At 37.3% G+C, this 27,615-nt stretch overlaps 3 protein-coding genes and 2 long non-coding RNA genes across 7 annotated transcripts in view; 2 read left to right on the top strand and 3 right to left on the bottom strand.

Moving 5' to 3' along the window:
* LOC306990927 (bcl-2-like protein 15) overlaps nt 1-12,729 on the bottom strand; it is a gene marked incomplete at its 5' end in the record, with an annotated part of 38,744 nt that extends 26,015 nt beyond the window's left edge. For both annotated transcript variants that reach the window (XM_079598274.1, XM_079598273.1), the window contains one exon: nt 12,471-12,729. In XM_079598274.1, the coding sequence (XP_079454400.1) occupies nt 12,471-12,729 (259 nt within the window). The remainder of the gene's footprint in view (nt 1-12,470) is intronic.
* Nucleotides 1-27,615, bottom strand: part of LOC306990928 (uncharacterized protein) — a 370,388-nt gene that overhangs the window by 169,579 nt on the left and 173,194 nt on the right. The gene's annotated exons all lie outside the window — the stretch shown is intronic.
* LOC306990459 (E3 SUMO-protein ligase ZBED1) lies at nt 2,961-6,090 on the top strand (the record flags this gene model as incomplete). Its single annotated transcript, XM_079597335.1, has 3 exons — nt 2,961-4,418; nt 4,518-4,814; nt 6,064-6,090. 3 exons carry the CDS (start codon nt 2,961-2,963, stop codon nt 6,088-6,090), a joined length of 1,782 nt encoding a protein of 593 aa, XP_079453461.1.
* Nucleotides 12,669-15,468, top strand: LOC306990929. Of its 2 annotated transcripts, XR_013795980.1 has the most exons (4): nt 12,687-12,790; nt 13,125-13,185; nt 14,618-14,730; nt 14,863-15,468. It is a non-coding gene; the product is annotated as an uncharacterized lncRNA (long non-coding RNA). The 2 variants fall into 2 exon arrangements; XR_013795979.1 differs by lacking the exon at nt 13,125-13,185 and having other exon boundaries at nt 12,669-12,790; nt 14,863-15,462.
* LOC306990793 lies at nt 19,042-19,809 on the bottom strand. The gene is made up of 2 exons (XR_013795938.1): nt 19,761-19,809; nt 19,042-19,674 (listed from the first exon to the last, which is right to left on the bottom strand). It is a non-coding gene; the product is annotated as an uncharacterized lncRNA (long non-coding RNA).

Below are 27,615 nucleotides of genomic sequence, written 5' to 3' on the forward strand. Positions count from 1 at the left end.
TTATTGTACAAGTTCTCAAATTCACATCAACGTGCTCTCGAGTTTTGCTACTCATTTACCTTCATATTTATTAACCCACAGAAGCCGTTTGCAGTTCGTTTATGATGGATGGATGCATGTTTTTGAGCTTCAATCTGTTGGTTGCAATCCACTGCCATTATGAAACTTGGAAGAGCCATCATATTTTTAATATAACTCCGATTGAATTCGTCTGAAAGAAGAAAGTCATATACAGTAGGTAGTCAACCAGAATGCCTATTACCGCCGTGGCAAAACTACCACGGTAAAAATAACCCAGTCGCATTTCAAAGTCATTCGCAAAATGATCGCCAGGTGGCGAAAAGGGACATTGTGCAAACCAGCAGCAATTGCCGTATTTTGAAATGTAAGTGGGGTTAATGGCAATTAACAGTAAGGATGAAATACTATAGAACATTTTTTTAGGAGAGAAAAATATAATCATAATTTAAAAATAGAGACGAGAACAATATAGCCTTTATTTCATATTGTACGCCTAGATGTCGGTATTTTTGTGTAAAAATACCAAAAATACCAAACAAAAATAAATTCAAGGTAAGTGCAAGGAAGCTGATTATTTTTTTACTATTCTATTGAGGAATGAGACGAATGAAGAGCGCTTCTCTGGAAAACACACACTGGAGAAACCTACGATTGGGCACTTCTCAGTGAGTAAATTCATGGCCGAGTGGTAGAATTTACGTATCGATCATTTAGAGGACACAGGTTCAAATCCCGAACAATCATGGACTATTGTACATTTTATATTAGAACGGGGACGGGGATTTCCGATCTGGTCTAAACATCCCTGCTTCTGCTGAATTATTTCAATTCCCCCTCCCTCCACAGTAATCAATGCTATAAATGACTTCACCAATAGACCATATAAAATAAAGATATCCAACAGGCACGTTTAAACGACAAACAATAAAATCAGAACCAGTTTCAGTTACGTTCATGGTTCCAGTGGCCTTAATGCATGCACGGCTTTTCAAAATGTCACAAAGCGTTTTGAGATTATTTTGAATTAAATATTGAAGTTTATAATTAAGTGTTTTGGCACACCACGCCGAGTGGTGCTATCCATTGTTCTAAAGTCAGGTTTTATTCTGGCATGTTGAATTAGTGTTCGACAAACGCGGTGGCGCGTTCATTTGGATTTATTTTTCTCATAACAGCTATAATAACTTAGGCCCTAATATGCTACTCCGTATTTTTTTTGTCATACAGATAAGAGTAGAGTAGCCTACATCGTTCAAAACTGTAAACTTTTATTCATATTAGGCTAACGACAAAAGTTTATCTGTCGTCTCTGTCTCCGGGAACTGCACGTAACAAAAATGAACCGAAAGCCACTTGCCTCAGCTCAGTCACGATAAGAAATCGGCTATGTCTATAGCCTTTAAATGTCTAAATATTTAATAAATGTTATCTGTTAACTACATAGAGATTTTCATGGTTTTATTTCAGTTAGCCTAATAGCTGGTTTGATTTGCATTGAGATATGATCTTATGGAAAGTACCCCATGCCAATATCTAGGTATGGTGAAGGGTATGTGATGATATGGGGCTATTTTAATTCCAAAGGCCAAGGGAACTTTATCAGACTGCATATTATCCTGGATCGATGAAATAACAGGCCTTTAAAAATAAAAATCTGCCTGCCTCTATGGGAATTTAACATAGGGGTGACCTGACTTATGCACCCAATATTTTAAGGAAGAACATTTATTTATTTACGATACATTATTCATTCACAAAGAAAATTGGTGTCCTTAAAGGTTGGAGTTTTCCTCGTTTTTTTAATTAAAGGCATTAAGATCAATTTCCAGAAGATGATTAGCAGGAGTGGAATAAAAATTCCTCTTTTTAGTCAACTTTTGCATGGGTGTGTTCACTTATGCAAAGCACTGTATTTGATATACAGTATATCAAAAATGAGAGGACTTTGTCTCCTCATTTTAAAACACCACCGTACACCACTGATATATATGCGTGTACTTATTATCGCACATTTTTCTGTAATTAATCGTGATTAATCGCACCTAACATTTAAGTTTGTAATATATTTTTATCTTGTAATACTTTCACATTTAATTTCCTAAATAATGTAGAAACAACATAATTTATGCATTTATGCAATCCAGCGAGCCTTCATTTGCAGATAACAGCCTCTGTACCATGTGGATTGCGTAAAAGCCAGTACTTTCTCTTTGCTTTTAACGACAGGAATCCGAGGTCAGAACATATTCCTCTCTCTCCTTTTCAAATGTCCCTACTCAGACTATCCTGCAGCTCGCAATATTGTTCAGAGTGCGCTCGGGTGTTCGAGAGTTGAGGACCGCCCCCCAGGAAAGAGATTCTCTAGCTGAGACATTGAGCTCTTGGCTAGGTTAATTCTGATTCCTAAGCATTTCAAATGGCTGAGGAGCACAGACCTGTGAGAAATTGACGTCGAGAAAATAGTCGTCGAGATAATTCAGGATACGCATCCTGCTGCATCCATGCACCTCGTAAAAGTGCAAGGTGAGTAACCTTAATTAATTGTCCCCAAAACCCAGCTCAACACTCCGGGGGTGGCCTGTCATGCCCAAGTTGAGTGGCAATAGCTTAAGTATTACAGGCTGCGTCTCGCACTGAGGCGGGAGAACAGTACTTGTTACTAGGGATGTAACGATATTGACGATATCGCGCTATCGCGGTGGTAAACGTGTCTCGATATCGTCGTGGTTGGGTTACAATATTAAAAGGACAGGTGTCCGTCAAAAAACAAGAGGAATAAACACAGTCCCGCGGGAAAAAATCATTGTTAACTACATAGACCATGATCCTTTGCGCTGCGTCGTCACAACAACCGCTGTTAAGCCAATAGGATTGCACGCTGCACGCTGTCCACACAAGCTCACAGCAAGCCAGCATGGCCGACAGCGATACTTGTAAGGATGAAAACAACAACCCCGAAGTTGAGTGTGCCAGCCCCTGCAGCTTTTAAATCAGATGTCTGGAAACATTTTGGTTTCGCCGTGTCAAAAAACGCAAAAGGAGAGAAGGTGGTGGACAGACAATGGACTATGTGCAAGCACTGCCACAGTAAACTGCGATACAACACGGGAAACACAAGCAACATGCGAAGTCATTTGACGACCCATCATCCCGAAAAGTTTGCAGATTCTCTCACAAAGAAAGTCCTGTCCGGTCAAAAAACCCTGCAGGAGGCATTTTCAACAACTATGCCACACAACAGCGCAAGGGCTCAAGAAATCACGAGGTACGTCGCGGAATACATAGCGTGTGATTTACGTCCCTTTTCTGCAGTAGATGGCAAAGGATTTAAAAGGTTAGTGGCCAAGCTTGAGCCGAAGTATCAAATGCCGTCGCGGGCTCATTTTAGTCAAACTGTGTTCCCTGCTCTTTACCGTGAGACAAAAGAACGTGTCATGTTGGACCTTAAACAGTCTGAGTGCATTGCTATTACCACTGATGGGTGGACTTCCAGAGCGACTCACAGTTACATCACTATTACGGCACATGTTTTGACGAGTGAATGGGAAATGCAAAGTTACGTTTTACAAACTAGACAACTTAGCGAATCACACACTGGCGTAAACATAGCCGAAGTCCTTAAATCTGCAGTCAAAGAGTGGGGGCTGGACACGATTGGAACAAGGATCGCTGTTGTTACTGACAACGCAAGCAACATGCGAGTAGCAGTAAAGGAAGCCGAACTGTCCCCTCACATACGGTGCTTTGCGCACACACTAAACCTGGCCTCCCAAGCAGGTTTAAAGGTCAACGCAGTGAGCCGCCTCCTCGGTAGAGTCAGACGTGTAGCAAGTTTTTTTCACCGCAGTTCTACAGCCACAGCCGTGCTGACCACCAAACAAAAACTACTCAATCTCCCTGTACATAAACTCATCATTGATGTAGTGACAAGATGGAATAGCTCTCTGGACATGGTGGAGCGCTACCTTGAACAACAACAAGCTGTTGCTGCAGCCCTACTGAGTGATGAACTGAGACACAAGTCACGTGAAATTGACACTTTGGACACATCTGACATTGCAAATGCAGAGGATCTTGTGAAGATTCTTTTACCAATAAAAAAGGCCACAACTGTTCTCTGTGATGACTCGCAACCAACAATATCTCTCAATTCACCACTAAAACAAATGGTTCAAAACAGCATGGCCACAGATAATCACAACTCAAATGCCATTGCTCAGATGAAGGCAGCCATTCTGAAGGATCTTTCTGACAGATACCAAGGAGAGGATGAAAAGTTCATGCAGGAGAGCAGTGCTTTGGATCCACGCTTTCGGACCTTGCAACATCTAGGCAGTGCAGAGAGAGAGGACGTCTTTGAAAGAATAAAGTTCAAAGCATCACAGATGCAACAACAGGTAAAAAATGTTAACGCTATGCCATTGAGAAAATTGAGAGAAATACAATAAAATGTAACAAAATGCTAATATAATGTCTTTTTATAATTTATGAACCAGGACCAAGATGTGCTGCCCAGGAGCCCACATCCAGCAGATCTGGACGACAGCAGCGCAAGCTTTGTGCCTCCTCTTAAGAAGCATGCCCTTGAGGACCTCCTTGGCTCTTCTTTTAGCAGTAATCAAGTCACAGGTGGAATTCAGGCAGAAATTGACTCTTACTGCAAAGAAGCATTAGTTTCTCTGTCTGCTTGCCCTCTTAAGTGGTGGAGAGACAATGCAGGGCGGTATCCTATTCTGTCTTCATTAGCAAAGACCTACCTGTGTATACCCGCTACCTCGGTGCCCAGTGAAAGGGTATTTTCAACCGCAGGGGATATTGTAAATGCCCAGAGGTCTCTTCTTCTCCCTTGCAATGTAGATCTTTTGATCTTTCTAAAGAAAAACTTGAACATTAGCTAAAGGATAGTTCAGTGTTTTTCAGAAGGCTTTTTGCCAGACTGTTTAAGGATTTTTGTTTACTGTTTTTTTCTTTTCTTTTTTCTTGCAATAGATATTTTGATCTTTCTGATGAAAAACGTGAACATAAGCTAAATGATAGGTCAGTGTTTTTTTTTAAAAGGCTTCTTAACTGACTTTTTTTTTTTTAAGTTATGTTCCTAAATACCAGTTTTAAAAGGCTGCTTTTATTTGCCTTGCACATTTAAACCTGACTTAACTTGAACTTTGTTTGCACTTAAAGGGAATTCCCTATTGTTTATGTTTACTATTGTTCTAGTTGCTTCTTAACTTGAACATTGCACAGAAGAATCAGTTATGCAACCAAATATTACTCTACAGAGTATTGATGTTCCTGACTACAACTTGCACTTTAAAAGCACTATGTGATCAGCGTTTTATGTTGTCATGATCCATAAAAACAACAATAAATTGCCTGTTGACTGGCAAAAGCAGAATAAATGTCATTATTTTTTCATCACAAACACTATCGTGAGCTATTTAACAATACCGTGAGCTTTTCCACAATATCGCAATAAATATCGTACCGTGAGGTCAATATCGAAATTGTATCGTACCGTGAGATTTTGATATCGTTACATCCCTACTTGTTACAGCATAGAGATGAAATGGGTAGCGCTTGACCGAGCGGAGGCGTGGCATGCGGCTCTATTTTGGCACCTGGTTTGTTGCTGAGCCGTGGAATGTGAGCGCAGCGAAGCAAGACTCTGACTCGCTCCTTGGCGTGGAGTTGTAAAACAACTTAGATAAGTCTCACCTGATAGCCACAGGGAAAGTAGCAGAGCTGTCAGCGCTGTGCTTGCTCTAGAAATGGAGGGAGCACAGCACTGGGGAATACCCATGCTGCAGGGACAGTGAGACATGCAGGAGCTCACTTAGCTCCATTGTTTCTTCGTCTCATGATTGAGAGAGAGAGAACATTGGAGAATGAGGGGAGGAGTTGCTTTCTTTAGAGAAAGCGGTCTGTGAACGCAGCGATGCGAGACACACACTCTCGCAGTGAGAATGTCAGTCTTCAAAGAACGCAGCTTGCGGGGACCGGCCTAGCAAGCGACACGAGAATATGCTCATCTGTCTCATCTGATAGGGAATCCCCTTACTGCAGGGAGAGTGAGACACGAGGGAAAGACCAGCATGAGCTCACTACGTCCTGTTCACTCAGCCCTATGGATCCATCGTTTCTTCGTTTCATGCTTGAGAGAAAGAGAATGGCGGAGAATGAGGGGAGGAGCTGTGAACACAGCGAGGCGAGAATCGTGCTCTCTTTGTGAGAGCGTCCGTCTTCAATGAATGCGGCATACGGGGGCGGGCCCGGCAACCGACGCGCTCAGAGGTGCAGCATTTTGAAACAAACGCTGGCGAAAAGATGCTCTTTTAGAGAAATAAGCTCTGTTGTACTCAGCTGATAGTTGCAGGGTAGGAACGTCATTCTCAGCCGCCGAGTCAGTGTAGAGAACAGAAAATAGTAAGCCCATAGTAAGAATGGTGAAACAGCTGTAGCAGCGCCGAGTCAACTGGCTGGGGAGCGCACCGATCAGTCAGGCTGCTTGCCGCTGTAGTCTACTAGATTGCAGAGCAAGATTCAGCTCGTTCTGCTGCTGGGGCTCTTCCAGCGGCGAGGAGAAGCAGCGAGAGATGAAGGTTATGGGATCAAATTCCCGCCAAATATATAGCGGTCACGTATAAAAAAATAATAAGCGTGAATCAAAAATTTGAAAACACATGTAAAAATATATTGCATAAACTGAAAAAAAGAGAGCAAAATGATCAGAATAGCAAACAACGTGGTCACGGATCAAAATATAATCAGCGTGAATCAACAAATAACAAGCATGAATAAAAACTTTAAACACATTAAAAGTTATTTTGCACAAAACTTAAACTTATGGTCATGCTTTCTTAAAAAGTATGTTTTCCTTGGTTTTATTACTGTGTACTTTGTGCTTTCTTGCATTTTCTGCTCATATTTTACTCTTTTGTATGCTTGTGCTGTTTTTCTCTTCGCTCTTCTTTCTATGTTCTGCGCTTGCTTTCCCAAATGTTGCAGTTCAAGTTTCATGTAAATTAGGGCGGGCTTAAGCGTCACCATTGGTCCACTAGTTCTAGATTGACAGCTACTCCTCTAGCCAATCAATCGAAGAGGGGAGTTGACATCACACCAATGCGACTCGTGGCTACTGATGCTTATGTAGGAGTACAAGCTGTTTATGTTTGTACAATTTCTTCAATTCCATTATAATATGCTAAAATGTTATTTTTCTAATACTTTTATATACTGTTCAATTTCTTATTTGTGCTTTGTTATGTGCATTTATTAAATTAATTATTTTCGCTTGGCATACCAGCGTGATTAAGTCACCGCACACTTCAGTGGGTGGTGCTCGCCCGTGATGCACTTCATTCTGAGTAAATATAACAACAAAGAAGCACTGCTTCCAGGGGAAGACGGCTAAAGCTATCTGAACTCTGGACATAAATAATTAAAAGTCATCTTTTTTGAGATACATGAGAATGTTAATGTGCACACTTGTAATTGGTGTTAAACAATATTACTTGGCTCATGGTGTCAATATGCTAAGGCTGCTGTAAGTAAAACATCCTGCAGTTATGAAACATTACAATTCGTTGCAAAAACTAAAACGGCCATTGTCTGAAGACTTTAGGACTTTGACCTGTCACCACTACGCATTGCCTACCTTTTTTTATTAACCTCGCCAAATTTGACCAGATTATTGAAAATGATTGTGTTACAGAGAAGATATACAGAAACCAGTTGAATTTAATACAGTGATTTATTACAAACGTATTGTGTTTACTTACATAGCTACATAATTGCATATTACTTTAGGATTAATGTTTTAAATATAGCTTAAAATTTGAATCCAGCTACATCTCCATCAGCGATAGGTAACGTTGTTTCTAGAGTGCCGCTGTCCTGCAGAGTTTAGCGTCAACTCCGATTAATAATAATAATAAGCTTTATTTTATAAAGCGCCTTTAAAAGTGGCTTCTCAAAGCACTTAACATAAAATCACAATCCACCAAAGATGCATAAAGCAGAAATTGATAAAAGCATCAACTGCGAAGTTAATAATAAAAACTGCGATACACCAAACGAAAAAGGCATCAGCAATTAAATGCATGTTTAAAAAAATAAGTTTTGAGAAGAACTTTAAAAATACCCAAAGTCTGTGCTTCCCTGAGTTCACGCGGTAAAGAGTTCCAAAGGTTTGGAGCGTAAACAGAAAAAGCCCTGTCACCCATAGATTTTAGGTGCGTTTGTGGAACAGTTAATAAATGACACTGTGAAGATCGCAGTCTGCGTGTTGGAGTGTAGCTGCTCAGTAAACCAGACAAATATTGCGGTGCTAAGCCATGTAATGCCTTATAAGTTAACATCATGATCTTAAAGTCAAAACGGTACTTAACCGGTAGCCAGTGTAAAGATTTCAAGACAAGAGTAATATGCTCGATTTTTCCGGTTCCCGTCAGAATCCGGGCTGCCGAGTTCTGGACATATTGCAATTTGTTAATTGAGGATTTGGAAACTCCAGCTAGAACTGCATTACAATAATCCAGTCTTGTGACCACAAAATAATTAATCAGTTTTTCAGCAACAGTTAAATTTAAGATAGGACGCAATCTGGCTATATTTCTAAGGTGGAAAAAAGATGCCTTCACAGTACTCTGTACAAAATTATCAAAAGTGAGGCAAGAGTCAAAAATTACACCAAGGTTCCTCATCTTACTCAGGATCTCTAAATCAGCGCCATCAACAGACATGGATAGTTGAGCGGCTTTGCGAATTTGATGACGGGAACCTATAAGCATAACCTCAGTTTTCCCACTATTCAAGCAAAGGAAGTTATTATTCAACCATGCCTTAATCTCAGAAATACAGCCAGAAAGATAACAAGCATCAATATCTTCGCCAAGTTTAGAGTGGATGTATATTTGAGTGTCGTCTGCATACAAATGGTAATTAAGACCGAGCGATTGCAACAGATGTCCAAGAGGAGATAGATAGATGTTAAAAAGCAGTGGACCCAGAACTGATCCCTGAGGAACACCAGTGAGCACCGAGCAAGTATCAGACCTAAAGCCACCCATCGAGACAAAATGGGTACGGTCAGTAAAATAGGATTTAAACCAGTCCAGAACTGTATCAGATACACCAAAAGCAGTTTTTAGGGAAAGTAATAGACCGTGATCCACAGTATCGAAGGCAGCTTTAAGGTCAAGAAGAATGAGAAGTGAGGTAGAACCAGAATCCGAGGCCATTAACAAGTCATTGGTTACTTTGACCAACGCTGTTTCCGTGCTGTGAAATTTACGAAAACCTGACTGAAGGGGTTCAAAGAGGTTATTGGTTGTGAGATGGTTACGAAGTTGAGAGGCAACAACACGCTCAAGTATTTTTAAATTAAAGACTAATTTTAGATTAAAAACCTCACCTGTCTTAAATATCCTACAGATGATGATTAGCTGGTTCAGGTGTGTTTGATTAGGGTTGGAGGAGCTAAACTCTGCACCCAGGACCGACATTACCCATACTTGTTATTGATTGATTATGAAAGTAAAACGGCCAGTAGATGGTGGCAAGTTACTGCTCGGAAAAGATCGACACTCGCGGTGCCAGGTCCAGTGCATTAGAGGTGAATGATGGATCATCAGACAGGCATAACTGTAAAAGGTCGTCGTTAGGATGATGAAGTTAACAATACCATATAGCCAGGTATACGTATATCCCGGCAACAGGTTGAGTTGCAGGCACACATGCAGTTTAAAGGTGTCCTGCCACGGAAATTTTTTTGCCAACTGAGTTGATGCTGGTCGTCTTCTCCTGTATAACAAGTAAGCATCAGTAGCCACGAGTCGCATTGGTGTGACGTCAACTCCCCTCTTCGATTGATTGGCTAGAGGAGTAGCTGTCAATCTAGAACTAGTGGACCAATGGTGACGCTTAAGCCCGCCCTAATTTACATGAAACTTGAACTGCAACATTTGGGAAAGCAAGCGCAGAACATAGAAAGAAGAGCGAAGAGAAAAACAGCACAAGCATACAAAAGAGTAAAATATGAGCAGAAAATGCAAGAAAGCAAAAAGTACACAGTAATAAAACCAAGGAAAACATACTTTTTAAGAAAGCATGATCATAAGTTTAAGTTTTGTGCAAAATAACTTTTAATGTGTTTAAAGTTTTTATTCATGCTTGTTATTTCTTGATTCACGCTTATTATATTTTGATCTGTGACCACGTTGTTTGCTATTCTGATCATTTTGCTTTTTTTTTTTTCAGTTTATGCAATATATTTTTACATGTGTTTTAAAATTTTTGATTCACGCTTATTATTTTTTTATACGTGACCGCTATATATTTGGCGGGAATTTGATCCCATAGAAGGTCGTCGCTGAAGGAGAATAAATCTGAAACCTATGGCAAGACGAGCTGCTTATATAGGCAGATACACCCCCCCCCCCCCCCCCCCCCTTGTTACTTGCATTTAACATGGTTTTTATGTCATATAAAATTACTTTTGTCAATTTTATTTGATGTGGACACCAAAATGGTGAAGTCTCGTCTTGTCAACTAATGACGAGAGCACAGGTGTGGATAGGGAGGAACTGAGTGAGCAAAGGAAAAAGAAAAGGCATTATGTAGACACATGTATAAAAACATACATGGTGTTTTTTAATTATATTTTTTAGTTTTTTCATGGTCTTCATTTGATAGTAATAAGATTAAAACATTTTGCAAAATGAGGTCTCATGTCACTGTTTTTTACATCAGTGCAAAACTAGGGTATGCAAATTAAGACAACTGTTCATCAGCATGCATGCATTGATTAAAAAAGAAAAAGAAAAGAAAAAAAAGTGTCAAATCATGTTCTGGTGCGGCCAACAGAGAAAGTTAGTCACACCAGTGCGACCAGTGGGAAGAATGAGTTAGAATAATAACAAACATATCTTACACGTTGATTTTGTTAAAAAAAAAATCCTGAAATCTATTTAATTGCTGGTCATATGACCTGATGATGTCACAGCAGTTGGAATAAAATGCCATTACCGTGAAACGTTGCACGGCGCGTTCATATAGGCTCTTGTCTGTAGGCTATATAGTTTTTCTCCCATAGAGCCTATATTATTACGAAAAAGCTTAACGTCAATGCAGTAAGACCACTGTCAGAACACAGTCACACCATTGTGAAATGTACCATCAACTGTCCTTGCTGACCCTACCAGATAGAAGATGTTTTCATTGGTTACAATTTATTTATAAATGTATTTATATAGACTATCCTTCCTATTTAAAACAATATCTAATTCCATTTAGCTCATTTTATAACTTGCGACACAATAACCAAATCTATTTTCTATTTATTTATTTATTTCTCTCTGTACTGGTTTGAGGGCACAGGTCAGGACAGAGGTTGGAGCATTATTATTATTGGTGGTCACTACTGCACTACTGCTCTACAGTGGTTACCACTGATAGAGTTGATACCCTGAAACAGAATTAAATTAAACCTATTTTAAGCATGGTGCATTAATCCTTTACACTTTTACACTTTACACTACATACTACATGTTAACTCTGTTGAGGGATGAGTGAGCAACCTTTGGAGAGTCTTGTATGAGTGAATGTCTTGTTTGTATGAGTTATGTATTATATATTTCTGTAGCCTACTTACTATTATTGAAAAGTAAGTTTTTGTTGTCTTTTGTTTTATTTGACTGCTGCTGTAAGGTCAATGCTAATTTCTGTACTTGGAATTGAGGACCCCCTCGAAAACGAGATGGTTCATCTCAAGGGGTTATTCCTCTTCAATAAATAAAATGTCAAATGTCAAATAAATAAATAAGTTGTATTGCATTAGTTTAAATGTAGCGACGCACAAATTTGTGAATTTGTCAAATAGATGGTAGTTGTGCGCACATTATTAATTAGAACCAGGCCTATTTATTTGTAATTGTTTGTGTGTGGATTGTGAAATGCTTAAAAACAGCGAAAAGAAAGTCTCAAAATCCAAATGAATCAAATGAGATCGACTCAGAAAAGACGTCAATGGATGCACGCGTGTCACCTGATCCACACATGCACTTTGTTGCATGCGCAAAATTATGATAAACTAATACAAAAGAAAACATTTGTATTCTAAAAAATGTCTCTATTTGTAGCTACAAATTGCTACACATATATTCAATTTTGAATTTTGCACAAGCAAGTTGAAAGGCATGGATTAAACATTTCTGCAACATGTATCAAGTTCATTGATACATGTTAATCATTTTGGTACTATATATTCATCCCATATTTTTAATATCGTTAGCGGTTAACACAACCAGATGACTGGTTTTGTATCGATGTGTTTCGAACATACAAAGATGTCAGCTATTGGGTTAGCAAGCCATTGTTTTCACTTTCATAAGGGAAATAGCTACCCTTTTTATAGAATGACTCGAATAATATTTAGAGTGAGAACGAACACTTACCATCTCCAGGACCATCATGCTCCACCATATCAAGATCTTGTAAGAGGCAGTGTATGACAGCGCCTGTTTGTTTCTGGATGTCAACGGGTGCCATCGCATTTACCTGTGTTAACCCGTGTAGATTTTCTGTTTCTAATATTTTCTGTTTCCGTGGGTGGAGCATACGTGAATATTTCACAGACATGCGCAACTGCGTGGAGGGTGTTTCAGCCATCAGTAGTCTGTGCATAGTGCATACTGTAAATCGGTGTATAACCATTTACACGAGCTCAGAAATCATGTACTGTAGCTACACATGCGAAATGCAGTGCAACAAGAAGGTATGTGAATTATTTAAATTATACTGTGTGTGAAAAACATGTTTGTTGAACATTTCTGTTTTTGCATGTCATAGTATTTCTTCCTAGCATTGCATAAAAATGAACTGTGTCGTGCATTATGAGATCATGTATGGTGGATCTGTTTGAGCTCATTGTTTTATGTTTTAGCCAATTATGGTTTTCAGTATTAGGCTATATAATTATAATTCAGTCATAGTAAAACCAAACCACTGGCATGAGGCTCTGTTTTTATTGCAATTGGCTATGATAAACTGTCTTTATTTACATATGACTGCCCGTTTACATAATATTTTTTATTGCTGTATTACTTTAGAAAACTGGCAAATCACATTTCTCCCGGCCATTGGAACATGTCTGTACTGACAGATTTGGAGGTGCAGCTTTTTAACTTCTTTGCTTGTAATCTTAATTTCTGTAGTGGAGTATTAAGAAAGAGTGCAGTAGCCTACACAGTTGTCACAAATAACCCATTGAGGGTGAATTGAGTAAAGTGCATGTTTTTAACAAAACTATAAATAAACAAAGACTTTACTTAAACAAAACAATAAACAATCACCGGATGTGACCGATACTGTATTTATTGTGTATGGTGGAAGGGTGGATTTCCTGCAGGGGTTCAGGCTGCAAGACTGCCGAATGACTAAAGAAAATTTATCAGCAAGATGGTAGAAAACTGTACTGCTACTTATACCAACGACGGAAATAAGCGCAGTTACAATAGCTTAATATGTGGGAGAGCGTTTCTATAGAGAGTGACAATATTGTTTTGCAATAGGTTGCACTTCAAAGTCAATACCAAATCAAAACTAGTTAGCACATTATTTGTAATTAGAAAGGTTTAATGACAAAATATGGTTATGGTTACACTTAAAATAGTTACAAAATAGATGCATGAGATTATAAAAATGTATACCATTAATTGTACCCAGCATATATGTAAAATGTTACCTGAGAGAGAGAGAGAGAGAGAGAGAGAGAGAGAGAGAGAGAGGAGAGAGGAGAGAGCCAGAGCACCAAAGAGGAGATCTGAAAAGGGCAGAGCAAACATTTCAATCTTCCTTTTATCCCTTCCGTGACCATGTGATTAAAACCCAAATGTGAGACATTCAAAACTGACCAATCAGATAATTACAACTTCCCCCATTGTACTAAAGGTGTGACAATTTCATACCCCCAAAGTACACAGATCTTAGGCCTACAGGCCTTGTTCACTATCAGCACCTCGATGCCTTTAGGGACTCCAAATGGTCATTGGGGAAAGAGGGGGTGAAAAACAGTAAAGCAGATGTCTTTGTTAATTTCAGATATCTTGGATTATTTTCAATCCTACAATGGTCTAATTGTATATTGTCTATAATTAACAGGGTGCCCCTCTTCAGCTAGGAGGAGTTGATATATTTACTGTACAGCTGTGTCTGTGTGCTAAACACCGCATTTGTTTATAGTTTTGTTTTTTAGAATGCACTCTATGTTATGTTCTCAAAGCCATTTGATTTTGCTGTGGTGATTTGCATCCATTTATGGTTATTTGTAAAGCAAAAAGGATTGTGTGAACACCATCAACACAATTTCAAAAAAACGACTAAGATTTTCAATTGCTATCTTTTACCAGTTTGACATACCTATAATCAGGAAGTGGTGGTGCTATCAGTTAATTCAGACATTTCCTCTGTCTTGATATTGATAACATTTCCGGTATGATATTGATAACTATACTTTTGATTAAAACCTCCATACTGTGCATTTACAGAAAAAAATAAAGCAGTATATGGCTAAAAACATTCTGATGTTTGTCACTTCCCACAGTCAAGTCCCACAACCAGTCACCCCGGAACAAATACCACCAAATCCAGATGACATGGAAGTCACTCTGAGTCGGTGGAACACCAGATAGTGGAACCCCAACACCAGATATCTATGTATGTAGAGGGAATCTTTATGTATTGCGTGATTTGTTTATTTATGTATTTACCTTTCCTCTTTCATAAAAGTGTTTATGAGCAGCACTTCATTAATTACATTATTATTGGAATTCTTATATTGCACACAAGACTCAGCAGTGAGGAGAAACATTCAGATCTGGCCTGTGAGTGGGTGGAGGAGAACCAACACCACTTTACTGGGAAGATTGATCTGCCAAAGATCTTAAGGATGAAGAAGGATGATTCCTTGTTGGCTATCACAATGCGGGACTTGTTTGTAAACTCTGCGCGTTATGAAGGTGAAGGGTGTGAAGAAGAAATTTGGGCTCCCTTCCTTTTCACTTTTCAAAGAGTAGAGGACATAAAGTTTTCTTGCAGGAAGTACGAGACATATCCGTGTGTCTTGTTTACACAACCCTCACTTGTGAATCTACCAGAGGGGTACTATAATGTAATAAATATTGATTGAGTTTTGTAAAATACCATTACAATTTTATGTGAAGTGTGTTCTTGAAATATATGCATAATATTTATTATTTTATGTTCACTGTAAAACTTTTCACTGTAAATTTACAGTAAAATACTGACAGCTGGGTTGCCAGCCACATACTGTATTTTTACAGAACTAGTACTGTAAATGTTGTTTACAGTATTGTACTGTAAAACATTGTACTGTAAATTTACAGTAAAATACTGGCAGCTGGGTTGCCAGCCACATACTGTATTTTTACAGAACTGCACCGTAATTACAAAATACAGTATATACCACAATTGTACAGTATTTTACAGTATTATACAGTACTGTAATTATACAGTACAGCAATAAATTATATGTTTACAGGGAATACTGCATTAATTATTACATAATTAAAAATATTATACTTTAAAGTTGCATAAGAGTAGAGACACTAGAAAATTGAAACCAACATTCTCTGGGTTTTAAAACATTTATTTAGGTTACAAGCAAAGAAAATTGCCTTATGTGAACATATTTTCTGAAATGCCACCTGTATTATTATTATTTTATTTTTTTTAACATGTAAAATGTAATTTTAACAACAAGGTAAAACTTAATGCAGGTTAAAAGCAAAGAAATTTGCCTTATATTCACATATTTGCTATAATGCCACCTGTAATTTTTTTTCAAACATGTAAAATGTAATTTTAACACTAAGCACTTAATATAGGTTAAAAGCAAAGACAATTGCCTTATATTCACATATTTGCTGAAATGCTACCTGTATATTTTTTTTAAACATGTCAAATGTGATTGTAACAACAAGTTAAAGGAGAACTCCGGTCAATTTTAACATTGAGCTCAATTTTTAGTAAATTTGGAGTGCTGTCAATACAGAGAACAACGACAAAAATCGGTGTTGCCTACTCAGTGTTATCCTCTTTTTAAAATGTGCACCCTATATTGACTTGAATGGGGTCTAATTTTAAACCTGCTTTTATTTCTCTTATCATCCTTGATGTGTCATACAAGTGCCCAGCCATGTTGAGTGATTCCTTCAGAGTGAACACGAGTGAATCTGACTGCAGTGACTGATGTGAAAGATATGAATAAAAATTATATTATATCAGCCAGCGCACATATCTGTATTTAGTTCCTGTTTTCGGTCGAAGTCCACAGTAGTCGATTGTCGAGTTCACGCGCATAGGTTTAGTTACCTATGATCACGCGCGTGAACTCGACAATTGACTACTTTGGACTTCGACCGAAAACAGGAAGTAAATACAGGTATGTGTGCTGGCTGATATAACATCATTTTTATTCATATCTTTCACATCTACTGCAGTCAGATTCACTCGTGTTCACTCTGAAGGAATCACTCAACATGACTTGTATGACACATCAAGGATGATAAGAGAAATAAAAGCAGGTTTAAAATTAGACCCCATTCAAGTCAATAGGGTGCAAAATTTAAAAAGAGGATAACACGGTGTAGGCAACACCGGTTTTTGTCGTTGTTCTCTGTATTGACAGCACTCCAAATTTACTAAAAATTGAGCTCAATGTTAAAATTGACCGGAGTTCTCCTTTAACACTTAGCACTTAATTATGCAGTAGGGCTGCCCCCAAATAGTCGACTAAATGTTAGTCGATATGAAGAGGGCTTTGGTCGAATACATTTTCATTAGTCGGTTAGTGCAAAAAAAAAAAAAAAAATCACGTGAAAAAATTACGCAATCAGGGGCACAATGCGCAGTCAGTGTATGACATGACATCAAAGCAACGAGAGATCAACGAGATCTATGGTGGTAACTAAAATAAACATTGTCACGTGTTTATATTTATTCTTCTCACCGATTCCTGATGGTTTAGAGAGGACAATTACTCGAGTCGCCCCCTGTAGTTTCAACGAATAGTACAACGGCGAGCGCGTCAAGTATAATTTTCCTCGACCGTTTGGAGAGGCGCGCGCGCAGTCAGCGGAGACTCGCGCTCGTGAGGACGCGTCGAGTATAAACAAGGCTTTAGCCCTGCAGGAGGGTGAGCCCGAACCGAAAAAGGAAACGCAGGCCGAGATATCCATGCTGATGCCCATTGATGAGGAGGAGCATGCAGAGGAGATGAACTAAAAATGTACTTGGCAAATAAAACAAAGGTTGATTCGGGACCATTGGATAGGTGGCAAATTGTTTTACATCGATATCCAAAGCTCGCTAAAGCAGCTAAACGCCTCCACTGTATCGCTTCCACATCCACTCCATCAGAGCGCATCTTTTCAAAGGCCGGCTTCATTGTGAACAAGTCGAGAAGCTCCCTTCTTCCCAACAATGTGGACAAGCTGGTGTTCCTCTCACATAATATGAAAAAAATAAAATCGAATTGAAAGCTTAGGTAAGAATGCTTAATTTTCTTTTTGTAGTGTTTCTGTTTGCTATCCGTTAGGCTATAAAATAAAAACAACAACGGGTGTTTTATTTTATAACGGGTATAAGGCTGTACAAAATTAAATAAATACTATTTTTATTTATTCGTTTTTATATAGCCTAATGCAGAAGTTGTTTTTTATTCTGTAAGAAAAATTAGTCTGATGTTTGCAATTTGTTGTTTCAGTTAACTCATCCGTCGTCTTAATGGCAGTTTGCGGCTTTGCTCTGATATTTTTGATTTGTATTAGTGTTCTTTAAATTAGCCTATTTGTTCCACATTTTGTCTTAAATATAGCCTAGTTGTTCTAAACAATTTAATCAAATACTTAGGCTGTTGATTTGTTTGCCGCCTTCTTTTTTTATTCTAAGTTTTGGCGTTGTGCGATGTGCCGTACATTTATTAAATTGTTCGGTTTTGTTAATTTTCCTTTTGAACAATATAAAAATTATGGTAACACTTTACAATAACAGTACATGAATAAGCATGTACTAATACCTGAATTAATAATTACTTTACTATGTACTAATGATGAGTTAAGACATGTACTAATAAGGGGCTAACCTTAACTACGACATGAGTCATATGAATTCATGCATGAATATACCATCTTAACTACACGTTAGTACATGCTTGTTAATTAATGTATTAATTAACATTTCGTGGTAAACTAAATCAAACATGCTCTAGATTAGAAGAAAGATGTATTAAATTAAATTTGACACCAGCAACTGTCACAAGCATCATGACACTAGATGTCTTGCAATATTTACATTTTACCTTACTGAACACACAATGATGCATTCATCATTAAAAACAATTTAATCTCATTCCGTTTTAAGTGATTCCACTGCTGCCATCAAGAGTGAAATACCTACACTAACATATTCATTAAACAGATGCAATTTTCAAACTTAAAATTAGTGTTAGCACAGATGATGGTTATTTCGTGGATTGGTTTACTGTCTTTATGCAGTCGGATGTTAGTCTTGTGTTCTTGCTCTTCTTTTGGGCCACTATTGGCCCTTCAAAATATGTCCACTTTCCTACCGGTCAGTTCCTTCTCCATCCAAATGCGGGCACAGCACCTCTGCTCTTCCACTTCTTTACAAACCTTTACAACCTGATTTAGAAGAGCTGAATATGTATAGAACATGTGTAATTGATAACTTTTTAAAGATGTACTCTTGGAGGGCCAAGACAAGAAATGACAATGATACATTAACAAGTCATGTATTCATGTTACTTTATAAGTAATTAATGATGAGTTAGTAATAATACGTACAATCAAGCAGTCATAAGTTATTATCTACAATACCAAATAACATCAAGGAAGGTGATTCTTAGTTTGCACCAGTATATCCAAGAAAATGGTAACTTTAACATGAATATGTATTTACCAGCATGTAAAAAAAAAAACTTCAGAATTTCAAAAGGTAAAATGCACTTTATTTAACAGTCTTTTAAACAGCAGTTCACCTTACATCAAGCTATTTTAAATGTTGCACACACAAGAGGCTGTTTTCTGGTGGCACATAAACTTTTTATTGCTGTCGCACACTGTAAGATCTGCAAATTTCAACAAAGAGAATCAGTTAGTTTCTCTATCACAGTGTTGAAACAGTTTAGTGTGACTTCTTCATGTGAACAAGTGAAAAACTCTCTTTTCATAAACTCATTACACATTTATCTGTTATACAGTATGGTCACAGAAAATTTAAACCGTGTATTTCACCAAATGAAACATTACTGACATTAACATTTCAGTAGCCTAACAGTTACTAAGCTTATAAAGCTTGATTAACATTCAAGCACTTTAATGAGCAATTTAACGTTATAACTGTAAACTGTCTTTACTAAACCATGGAGTGCACTGAGACGGAATTAATCTCATTTAAACTTTGTAAAGCCGCGATCTCCAGCACGACATCCGACAGCGCGGCCGCAGACATCCAGTCAGCGTGGGCGAACATACGACCAAGCAGCGCGGGCGAACACATCAGCCAGCGCGGCCGAGCAGCAGGCCGCACTCCAGCCGCGGGTGCGTCGATGCGGTCATTCTTATCAATTCCATGAAACAAATGCATCAAACTAAAACATCGAATTTATTTATACACCAGTAATGATGTCATATCACTTTTCTTACCTGCAAATTTCAACAAAGACAACGTTGAAATATAGTTGGCAGTGTGACTTAGTGATGGGCGAATCGATACGAAGTATCGATATATCGATACTGACGTCGAGTATCGAAAGTATCGATACTTATATAAAAATATCGATACTACAGTGTTTTTTTTTATCCGTTGTTTTGTTTATTTGACAAGAAATATAATGCGTACAATATGCATTGAATTGGATGAATAACCTATGTTAGTGAATAATTGTGTAGTACGTATTGTATAGAACCGTAGTGCGTTAAGTCCTCCTGGGAAGTTCGTACGCACAATGTGGGAAGTCGTGTTTACGACGGCTGGTGCGTTCAAGTCACTTTCGTCGGAGTAAGATGGCGGAGTAGCTATTTTCTCTTAATGAATTACACAAAAATACAGCGAGGTTCTTAAACTCTAATTCTAGAAAATGAAGAAAAAAGATGAGTGTGCTTTGGTTTTTTATGTTTTCAGTTAATTTATGAAGCCACTGCAAACTTTATCGTATGTAGGCTAGTTCATTGTTATTTTATAATGCTATCATATTCTGTGTAGGCTTACTGCGTTGTAAATAGAAAAGCCCGACAAGCTAAATACCTTAGAACTATTTTCCTGCTCATCTGAACACACGCAAATGCTGCAAGTCAGAACCAATCAATCACTGAGCGCGTTCATACACTGCCGGCATTCAGGGCTGCGTTTCCCAAAAGTATCATAAGAAACCATTGATGCTTTTGAGAAACGTACAGAACAATGCTTAACAGAAGACAGAAAAACATGTTTTAAATTTAATGTTAAAAGTTCATACTAATGTTCTATTTTGTAACTAATTTTAATATATAACATACACTGTCAGAATAAAATGCATTTTATAGGTGCAACAGCCTGTCACTGGCAGTCCCTTGTGAAAATGAATAGAATAGATTAAATTAATAGATTTCCATGGTTACCACTACAAGTAAATATTTTAACCATGTGTAAAAAAAAAATATATATATTCTAATAAGTTCCAATTAAGGCATATTGAATGTTAAAATGCCTTTCAAATATAATGTTAAGTATGCATCATTACTCATTTTACTCTTAGTAATTCAATAATTTAAGAAATTTTTATATTTAAAAATTCAGTTTAGAGGTATCGTATCGGTATCGGCGATACTGGCCTTGAAAGTATCGGAATCGTATCGAAAACAAAATAAGTGGTATCGCCCATCACTAGTGACTACTTCATGTGAACAAGTGAAACGCCCCGCGGCTCCCCACTGCCCCCTAGTGTCACCCCGCCAGTATTCACAGGTTTAAGTGATGATAACAGACATCTTGTAACATACATGTTAACCAACAATACATAATAACAATAACACATATGCACAACAACACATAAGAGTATTTGAATCTATATGACTACATAAACAGCAGTTCACCTTAAATCAAGAGGCTTACGTTTACCTGTATTTTACTTTACATAAAACACAACAACAGATTTAAAGGAACATTTTTGGGACTTTAGCTTATTCACCGTATCCCCCAGAGTTAGATAAGTCAATACATGCTAACACTGATTTTAAGTTTGAAAATTGCATCTGTTTAATGAATATGTTAGTGTAGGTATTTCACTCTTGATGGCAGAAGTGGGATCACTTAAAACGGAATGAGATTAAATTGTTTTTAATGATGAATGCATCATTGTGTGTTCAGTAAGGTAAAATGTAAATATTGCAAGACATCTAGTGTCATTCACTGATGTTTGTGACAGTTGCTGGTGTCAAATTTATGAACAACAATTTTACATTGTGCCCTTTTAGATGCAATTTTACATCTTTCTTCTAATCTAGAGCATGTTTGATTTAGTTTACCACAAAATGTTAATTAATACATTAATTAACAAGCATGTACTAACGTGTAGTTAAGATGGTATATTCATGCATGAATTCATATGACTCATGTCGTAGTTAAGGTTAGTTCCTCATTAGTACATGTCTTAACTCATCATTAGTACATAGTAAAGTAATTATTAATTCAGGTATTAGTACATGCTTATTCATGTACTGTTATTGTAAAGTGTTACCAAAATTATATTAATTTTCCACTGTATTTTATTTTTTATACCAAACAGCGTTTTTGATACAGTATTTATTTGTTTTTGTTTTTTTGCCTTGTCTTGTACTAGGCCTAAGTTACTAATAAGTTTATTTAATTTATTTTAAAGAACGAATTTTATTTTATTTTATTCAAAACTGACATGTAACTGTTACAGTTTGTATTTTTTTTATAATAAATTATTAAAATGCGCAGGCAGTCTGATTGCCGTTTTATGTTATAATTAGCCTATAACATGCACGCGCTGTATACTTTAAATGCTTTACTATTCTGTTTTAAGCGCTTCATTTTCATTTTGAACGCGCTAATATCATGCTTTATCATTTTCTGTCATATGGAAGTGTTAAACTTCAACTTGGACTATACCTTTCCTTGTATATACATTAATATCATAAATGAACGATTATTCGACTAATCGCTAAAATGCAGGAGTGTTAGTCGACTAGGAATATCTTTAGTCGGGGGCAGCCCTATTATGCAGTAATCTTACCTTTAACAAAGTGAAAAAATTCAATTTGAGAAATTTACAGTAACCTAGAAAGAGTTCAAAAAGAAAAGACCAAATTGGCTGAAATGAATTAACGCTGCTCTAATCGGGAACTAAGCAAAATTCCATTTAAAATCAGCAAGTTTCCGCAGAAGTGAGGAAACGGTGACGTTCTTTTTTTTGGACAACTTGGCCAGTTTTCTTTAAAGTTACTTTCCCCTTTTTAGTTTTTGATCCACGTTCGGGATTGATGTCAAGAAAACGTCTAAAAGGCAGAAAAACAAAGAAAAAAACAATGAAATTATATATATATATATATATATATATGAGAGAGAGAGAGAGAGAGAGAGAGAGAGCAGATAATGTGTAAATAGAAGAGGTCTGTTTTGATGACTAGTTTGTTAGGAAAAAACTGAACAACATGAAAAAAAATGCAATGTTGAACGTTGTGATCAATAACAGAATTGTTATGGACTGGTTACACTACATCAACTCATTGTGTCTGTTTACATGTGCACTTTCATAATAAAGACCATACATTTTATCTTCTTGTGGCTGTTTAACTTTTGGAAGTGTAACTTTTTAACAGATTTATTTGAACAGATTTACTTTTTAACAAGTTTTATCCTACAACTTATTTTGTCTACTTATCACCCAGCTTATTAACAATCCCCTCATCAGGTACTGAATCAGGTCCCATCAGAGTATCAGTTGAAAGGCAGCCATAAACTGTGTAGAGCACACATTATACCATTACAATGTTGTGTGGAAAAAAAGTGTTGTGTTCTTGGAATATATTTGTTATTTTTATATCTTCTTATTATAACATTTTATCTAGATTTATGATTAATTTTATGTTAGATTAACATTTTGCTAATTTCGGCTAATATAAGCAAATAAATCCAACTCAACACTTGTAGGAGAGTGGAGTATGTGACTATTAAATTACATTTATCTTCTCCCAAATGTTGTTGGAGTGGATGCCTCACTAATCTCAGAACACATTTGTTATCTTGTTTTTCATCTAGTGAGGGAAATCACATGGCTGGTTTTATACTACTGGACTGCTTGTTTGCATTTCATCAAAATAGCTTAATGCATAGCCTATCACATGAAGGTTGAGTCTATCCAAAATTAAAGTCATTATTCCATTTAAATTTACAATATAACAAAACAATTACAACTACCCTGTTGGAGAACATCAGGTTTCACATTTACGTAAAAAAGGGACAGATTAGGTAACCTAGTCTTATTATTATTTATTTAATACATTAATCAGATGATTTAGATTAATTCACAAATAACCCACATACATAATCATATAGCAGATGCTTTTTTCAAAAAGTGGCTTTAAAAGTGAGGAAAACAACAAAACTATTCATTGTAATAAAGAGAAAATAATGCATAGATACAAAGTTTCAACAGTTTTTAGAAACACACACACAGTGGGAGCAATGTTCTTATTAAGTGTTTACGTAATGCCATTTGTCACAGAAACGATACTGATTATACTGAAAATAATTAATCATAATCATGACAAATATTAGAGAAAAATAAGTCAACATTATGTATGCCAGCCTCTTGGGCATCAAAACAAACATGTCCTTCCATCATGGTTGAACTCGCACTAACATTAACAGGCTGGATTGCGCGTCAAGCTCTGTCCACTAGATCCAGCGAGGGGGAGCATTTGGCAGTGCAGCGAAGCCACGCCCACTAAATCCAGAGAGGTGGACCTGGAGCTCCCACAAACGGGGAGCCAAAGCTCTAGCTCCTCCCATTTGGCTCTGCATCGAGCACCATCTCTTTTAAGTAGCCTTTTATAAGTAGCCTATAAACAAGTAAAAGTGAACAACATTCATTTTAAGTATGCTTATTGCAGTGCTTAATAATAGTTGACAAATATTTATAATACATTATAAGTTGGTACATTGTAAATGTATTTGTTTTTTAAATGTACTTTAAATAAGAGCAACATAAGTATGTTTAACAGTACATGAATAATCATGTACTAATACCTGAATTAATAATTACTTTACTATGAACTAAAGATGAGTTAAAGTCCCTGTAAAGTCAAAATTAAGTATGTGTTCTGAGTTTGTCACACCACAGAAAAATGTGTTATTACCCACCCAGCCAAATTTGAATGATAAAAAAAGCCGGCAAGTACATAAAATAAGCTATCAAAATCTAGAAAAAATGAGCATTAGTCTCTGCTCTCAAACGCTGGGGGCGTGTCCGCTGGCTGCGCTGAAACCACGCCCACTCGCGGGAAAGCTGCAGTCGCCACACTCGACTGTGGAGTTACTGTAGTCTAGACTCCAGTGCGTCATCAAGTAGGACCGGGGCCAGGAGCTCAGTGTCTCCAGTGCGTCATCGAGCCACCGTTTTAGCCCCGCCCAAAATATCCGGAACACAGCAATGGTGAAAAACTGTTTAACGGTCTAACTCCACAATTTAGTACTTCACAGTTCACAGTCTTTGTAATATGTTTTAGCAATACATTTCTAACATTTATAATGTGTTTAGATTTTTTATTTTAGAATTGCCTTGACTTTAAAACGGAATGAGATTAAATTGTTTTTAATGATGAATGCATAGTGTGTTTAATGAGTAAGGTTAAATGTAAATATTGCAAGACACGTAATTCACTGATGTTTGTGACAGTTGCTGGTGTCAAAGTTATGAACAATTTTACATTGTGCCCTTTTAATACATCTTTCTTCTAATCTAAAGCATGTTTGATTTAGTTTAACACAAAATGTTAATTAATACATTAATTAACAAGCATGTACTAACTAGTAGTTAAGATGGTATATTCATGCATGAATTCATATGGCTCATGTCATAGTTAAGGTTAGTTCCTCATTAGTACATGTCTTAACTCATCATTAGTTCATAAAGTAATTATTAATGCAGGTATTAGTACATGATTATTCATGTTATTGTTAAGTGATACCTATATTTCTTTCATTTGTGTACTTCCATTATCCTAAATGTTTCCAAGAATTTGTAAATTCAGAGAAATTCACGATTTAAAAAAATTGCCTGTCCCTTTTCACTTGTCGCCTTTCAATGACGTAATATCTGCATTATCCCTGGTTTTCGCTTGTACTGCCATAGTAACCATGGCGACAGACGTGGACAATTGCGTAGTGGTTAACATCTAGCGGCACACTGTTGTTGTTTTCATTCAAACATTATGGATCATGGCAAGCAGACTCTGGGACAAAAGGAGTTCTAAAACGAGGATCAATAGCATACAAATTAATCCATCAGCATGACAACAAGTCGCATCATCCCGCTTATGACTGCATCATCAACCTACGCCTTTGTTATTGTAAGAGGTTCCCCTAGCGGCGAAAAAAAAATACATATTGTAGCTTTAACATTACTTTAACCTTAAAAAAATCTATACATTTTTTTTTTTTAGTTTCAGCCCTAGACTCTTTGGTGCTATAGATTTTTCCCTGTCTGCTGCTGGAAAAATATGGAGTTATTAGTGTTTAATGAATGAATGAACCAAAAGTGCAAATTTTCATCCATCCATCCATCCATCCATCCATCTTCTTCCGCTTATCCGGGGCCGGGTCGCGGGGGCAGCAGTCTAAGCAGAGACACCCAGACTTCCCTCTCCCTAGACACTTCCTCCAGCTCTTCCGGGGGGACACCGAGGCGTTCCCAGGCCAGCCGGGAGACATAGTCTCTCCAGCGTGTCCTAGGTCTTCCTCTGGGTCTCCTCCCGGTGGGACGTGCCCGGAACACCTTCCCAGGAAGGCGCTCAGGAGGCATCCGGAACAGATGCCCGAGCCACCTCAGCTGACCCCTCTCGATGTGACCGAGCTCCTCACCCTATCTCTAAGGGATCGCCCAGCCACTCTACGGAGAAAGCTCATTTCGGCCGCTTGTATCCGGGATCTTGTTCTTTCGGTCATGACCCAAAGCAAATTTTCACATACATCAAATTGCGCATGTGTATTGTATGGCGCATGTGTTGAATATTCTTTAAGATGTAAATGGAAATAGTAACGAATATAGACACTGAGGTACATTCAAACTTTTTGGATAATTAGAAACCTGTCAAGAAGGAATAACTATCTTCAAGACAGGCATGACATATCATGAAATAAGTAGGATGTTTTCAGTCCATATGTTAATAACTGGATTTCCACCTTATTTCTTGTCCTCTCTGCCCAAATCATGTGTACAAATGCGAAATGATTGTATTAAGCCTTTTTAGGTGTGTTCAGTGAAGAGCTGATACCCAGTTGCCAAAACAAAACACTAATTTGGCCAATTTGTTTTCATAATTAAACTAAACTTCCAGTGTGCAACAAATACAAGTCAAGTCCTAAATTGTTTTAAAAAATAGTTTTATGCAATATTAATGAAAATAGATATATTCATATTGTTTATATATATAAAATGGAATCAGAATAAATAGATAAATTGAGTGGTAAACTAAATTAAACACCGGAACCTGAGGCTGACAGCAATCAGATGCTGGGACAAAAAATAGAAATACTTTGCCATTTTCCATCACCAAAACAGATGCATATGATTTGATTTAACTTTATTGTCCTTAAAGCAACACCAAGTAGTTTTTCAACCTTCATAATATATTTCAAAGACCCTTGTGATGGTACATCGACTTACAATAGGTTGAATGACACGTCTGCCACTTCGGGGTTTGGGTAGTAACCCGAGCACAAGAACTACCATGGGTTGAAATACATTAAAGGAGACATTAAATGCATTCCAAATCTAATGGCATTTGCTTATTTCAATTATGACCATGTAATTTTGTAATGTTATGTATTAAAGAATAAAGCAAATTTGTTGTCTCTGTCTAAAAACGTCAATCATATAAAGTCACATAATGCACAGGCTGTAAAGAAAGTGATTATTGCATCAATGGCTATTTAACCTCATGTGCAATTTAAACTTTAACCACTGGATGGAAGCAAACACTAAGACATGGGTAATCATTTTAACTGCCCTCCTGGGTTCAGATTCTGGAGTGCGGTGTGAAATGCTCATATGTGCTTAATCTAAAATCTTTACAGACAGAAAAGAGAACTAATCATAAGGCAAAAAGGCACACATTACATCCTCTTTCGAACTCACCAAGCCACACAGCTGAAAATTGAAATGCATACAACTATGTTTGGTACAGACAGGAGCCTAAAAAATCTTTCCAGAGAGCAAGACACAGAGACATGACCTTTATTATGGCACAGAGACATGACCTTAATTATGGCACA

The sequence above is a fragment of the Phoxinus phoxinus genome (genome assembly GCF_949152265.1).
Source record: "Phoxinus phoxinus genome assembly, chromosome: 22".
NCBI lineage: Eukaryota > Metazoa > Chordata > Actinopteri > Cypriniformes > Leuciscidae > Phoxinus > Phoxinus phoxinus.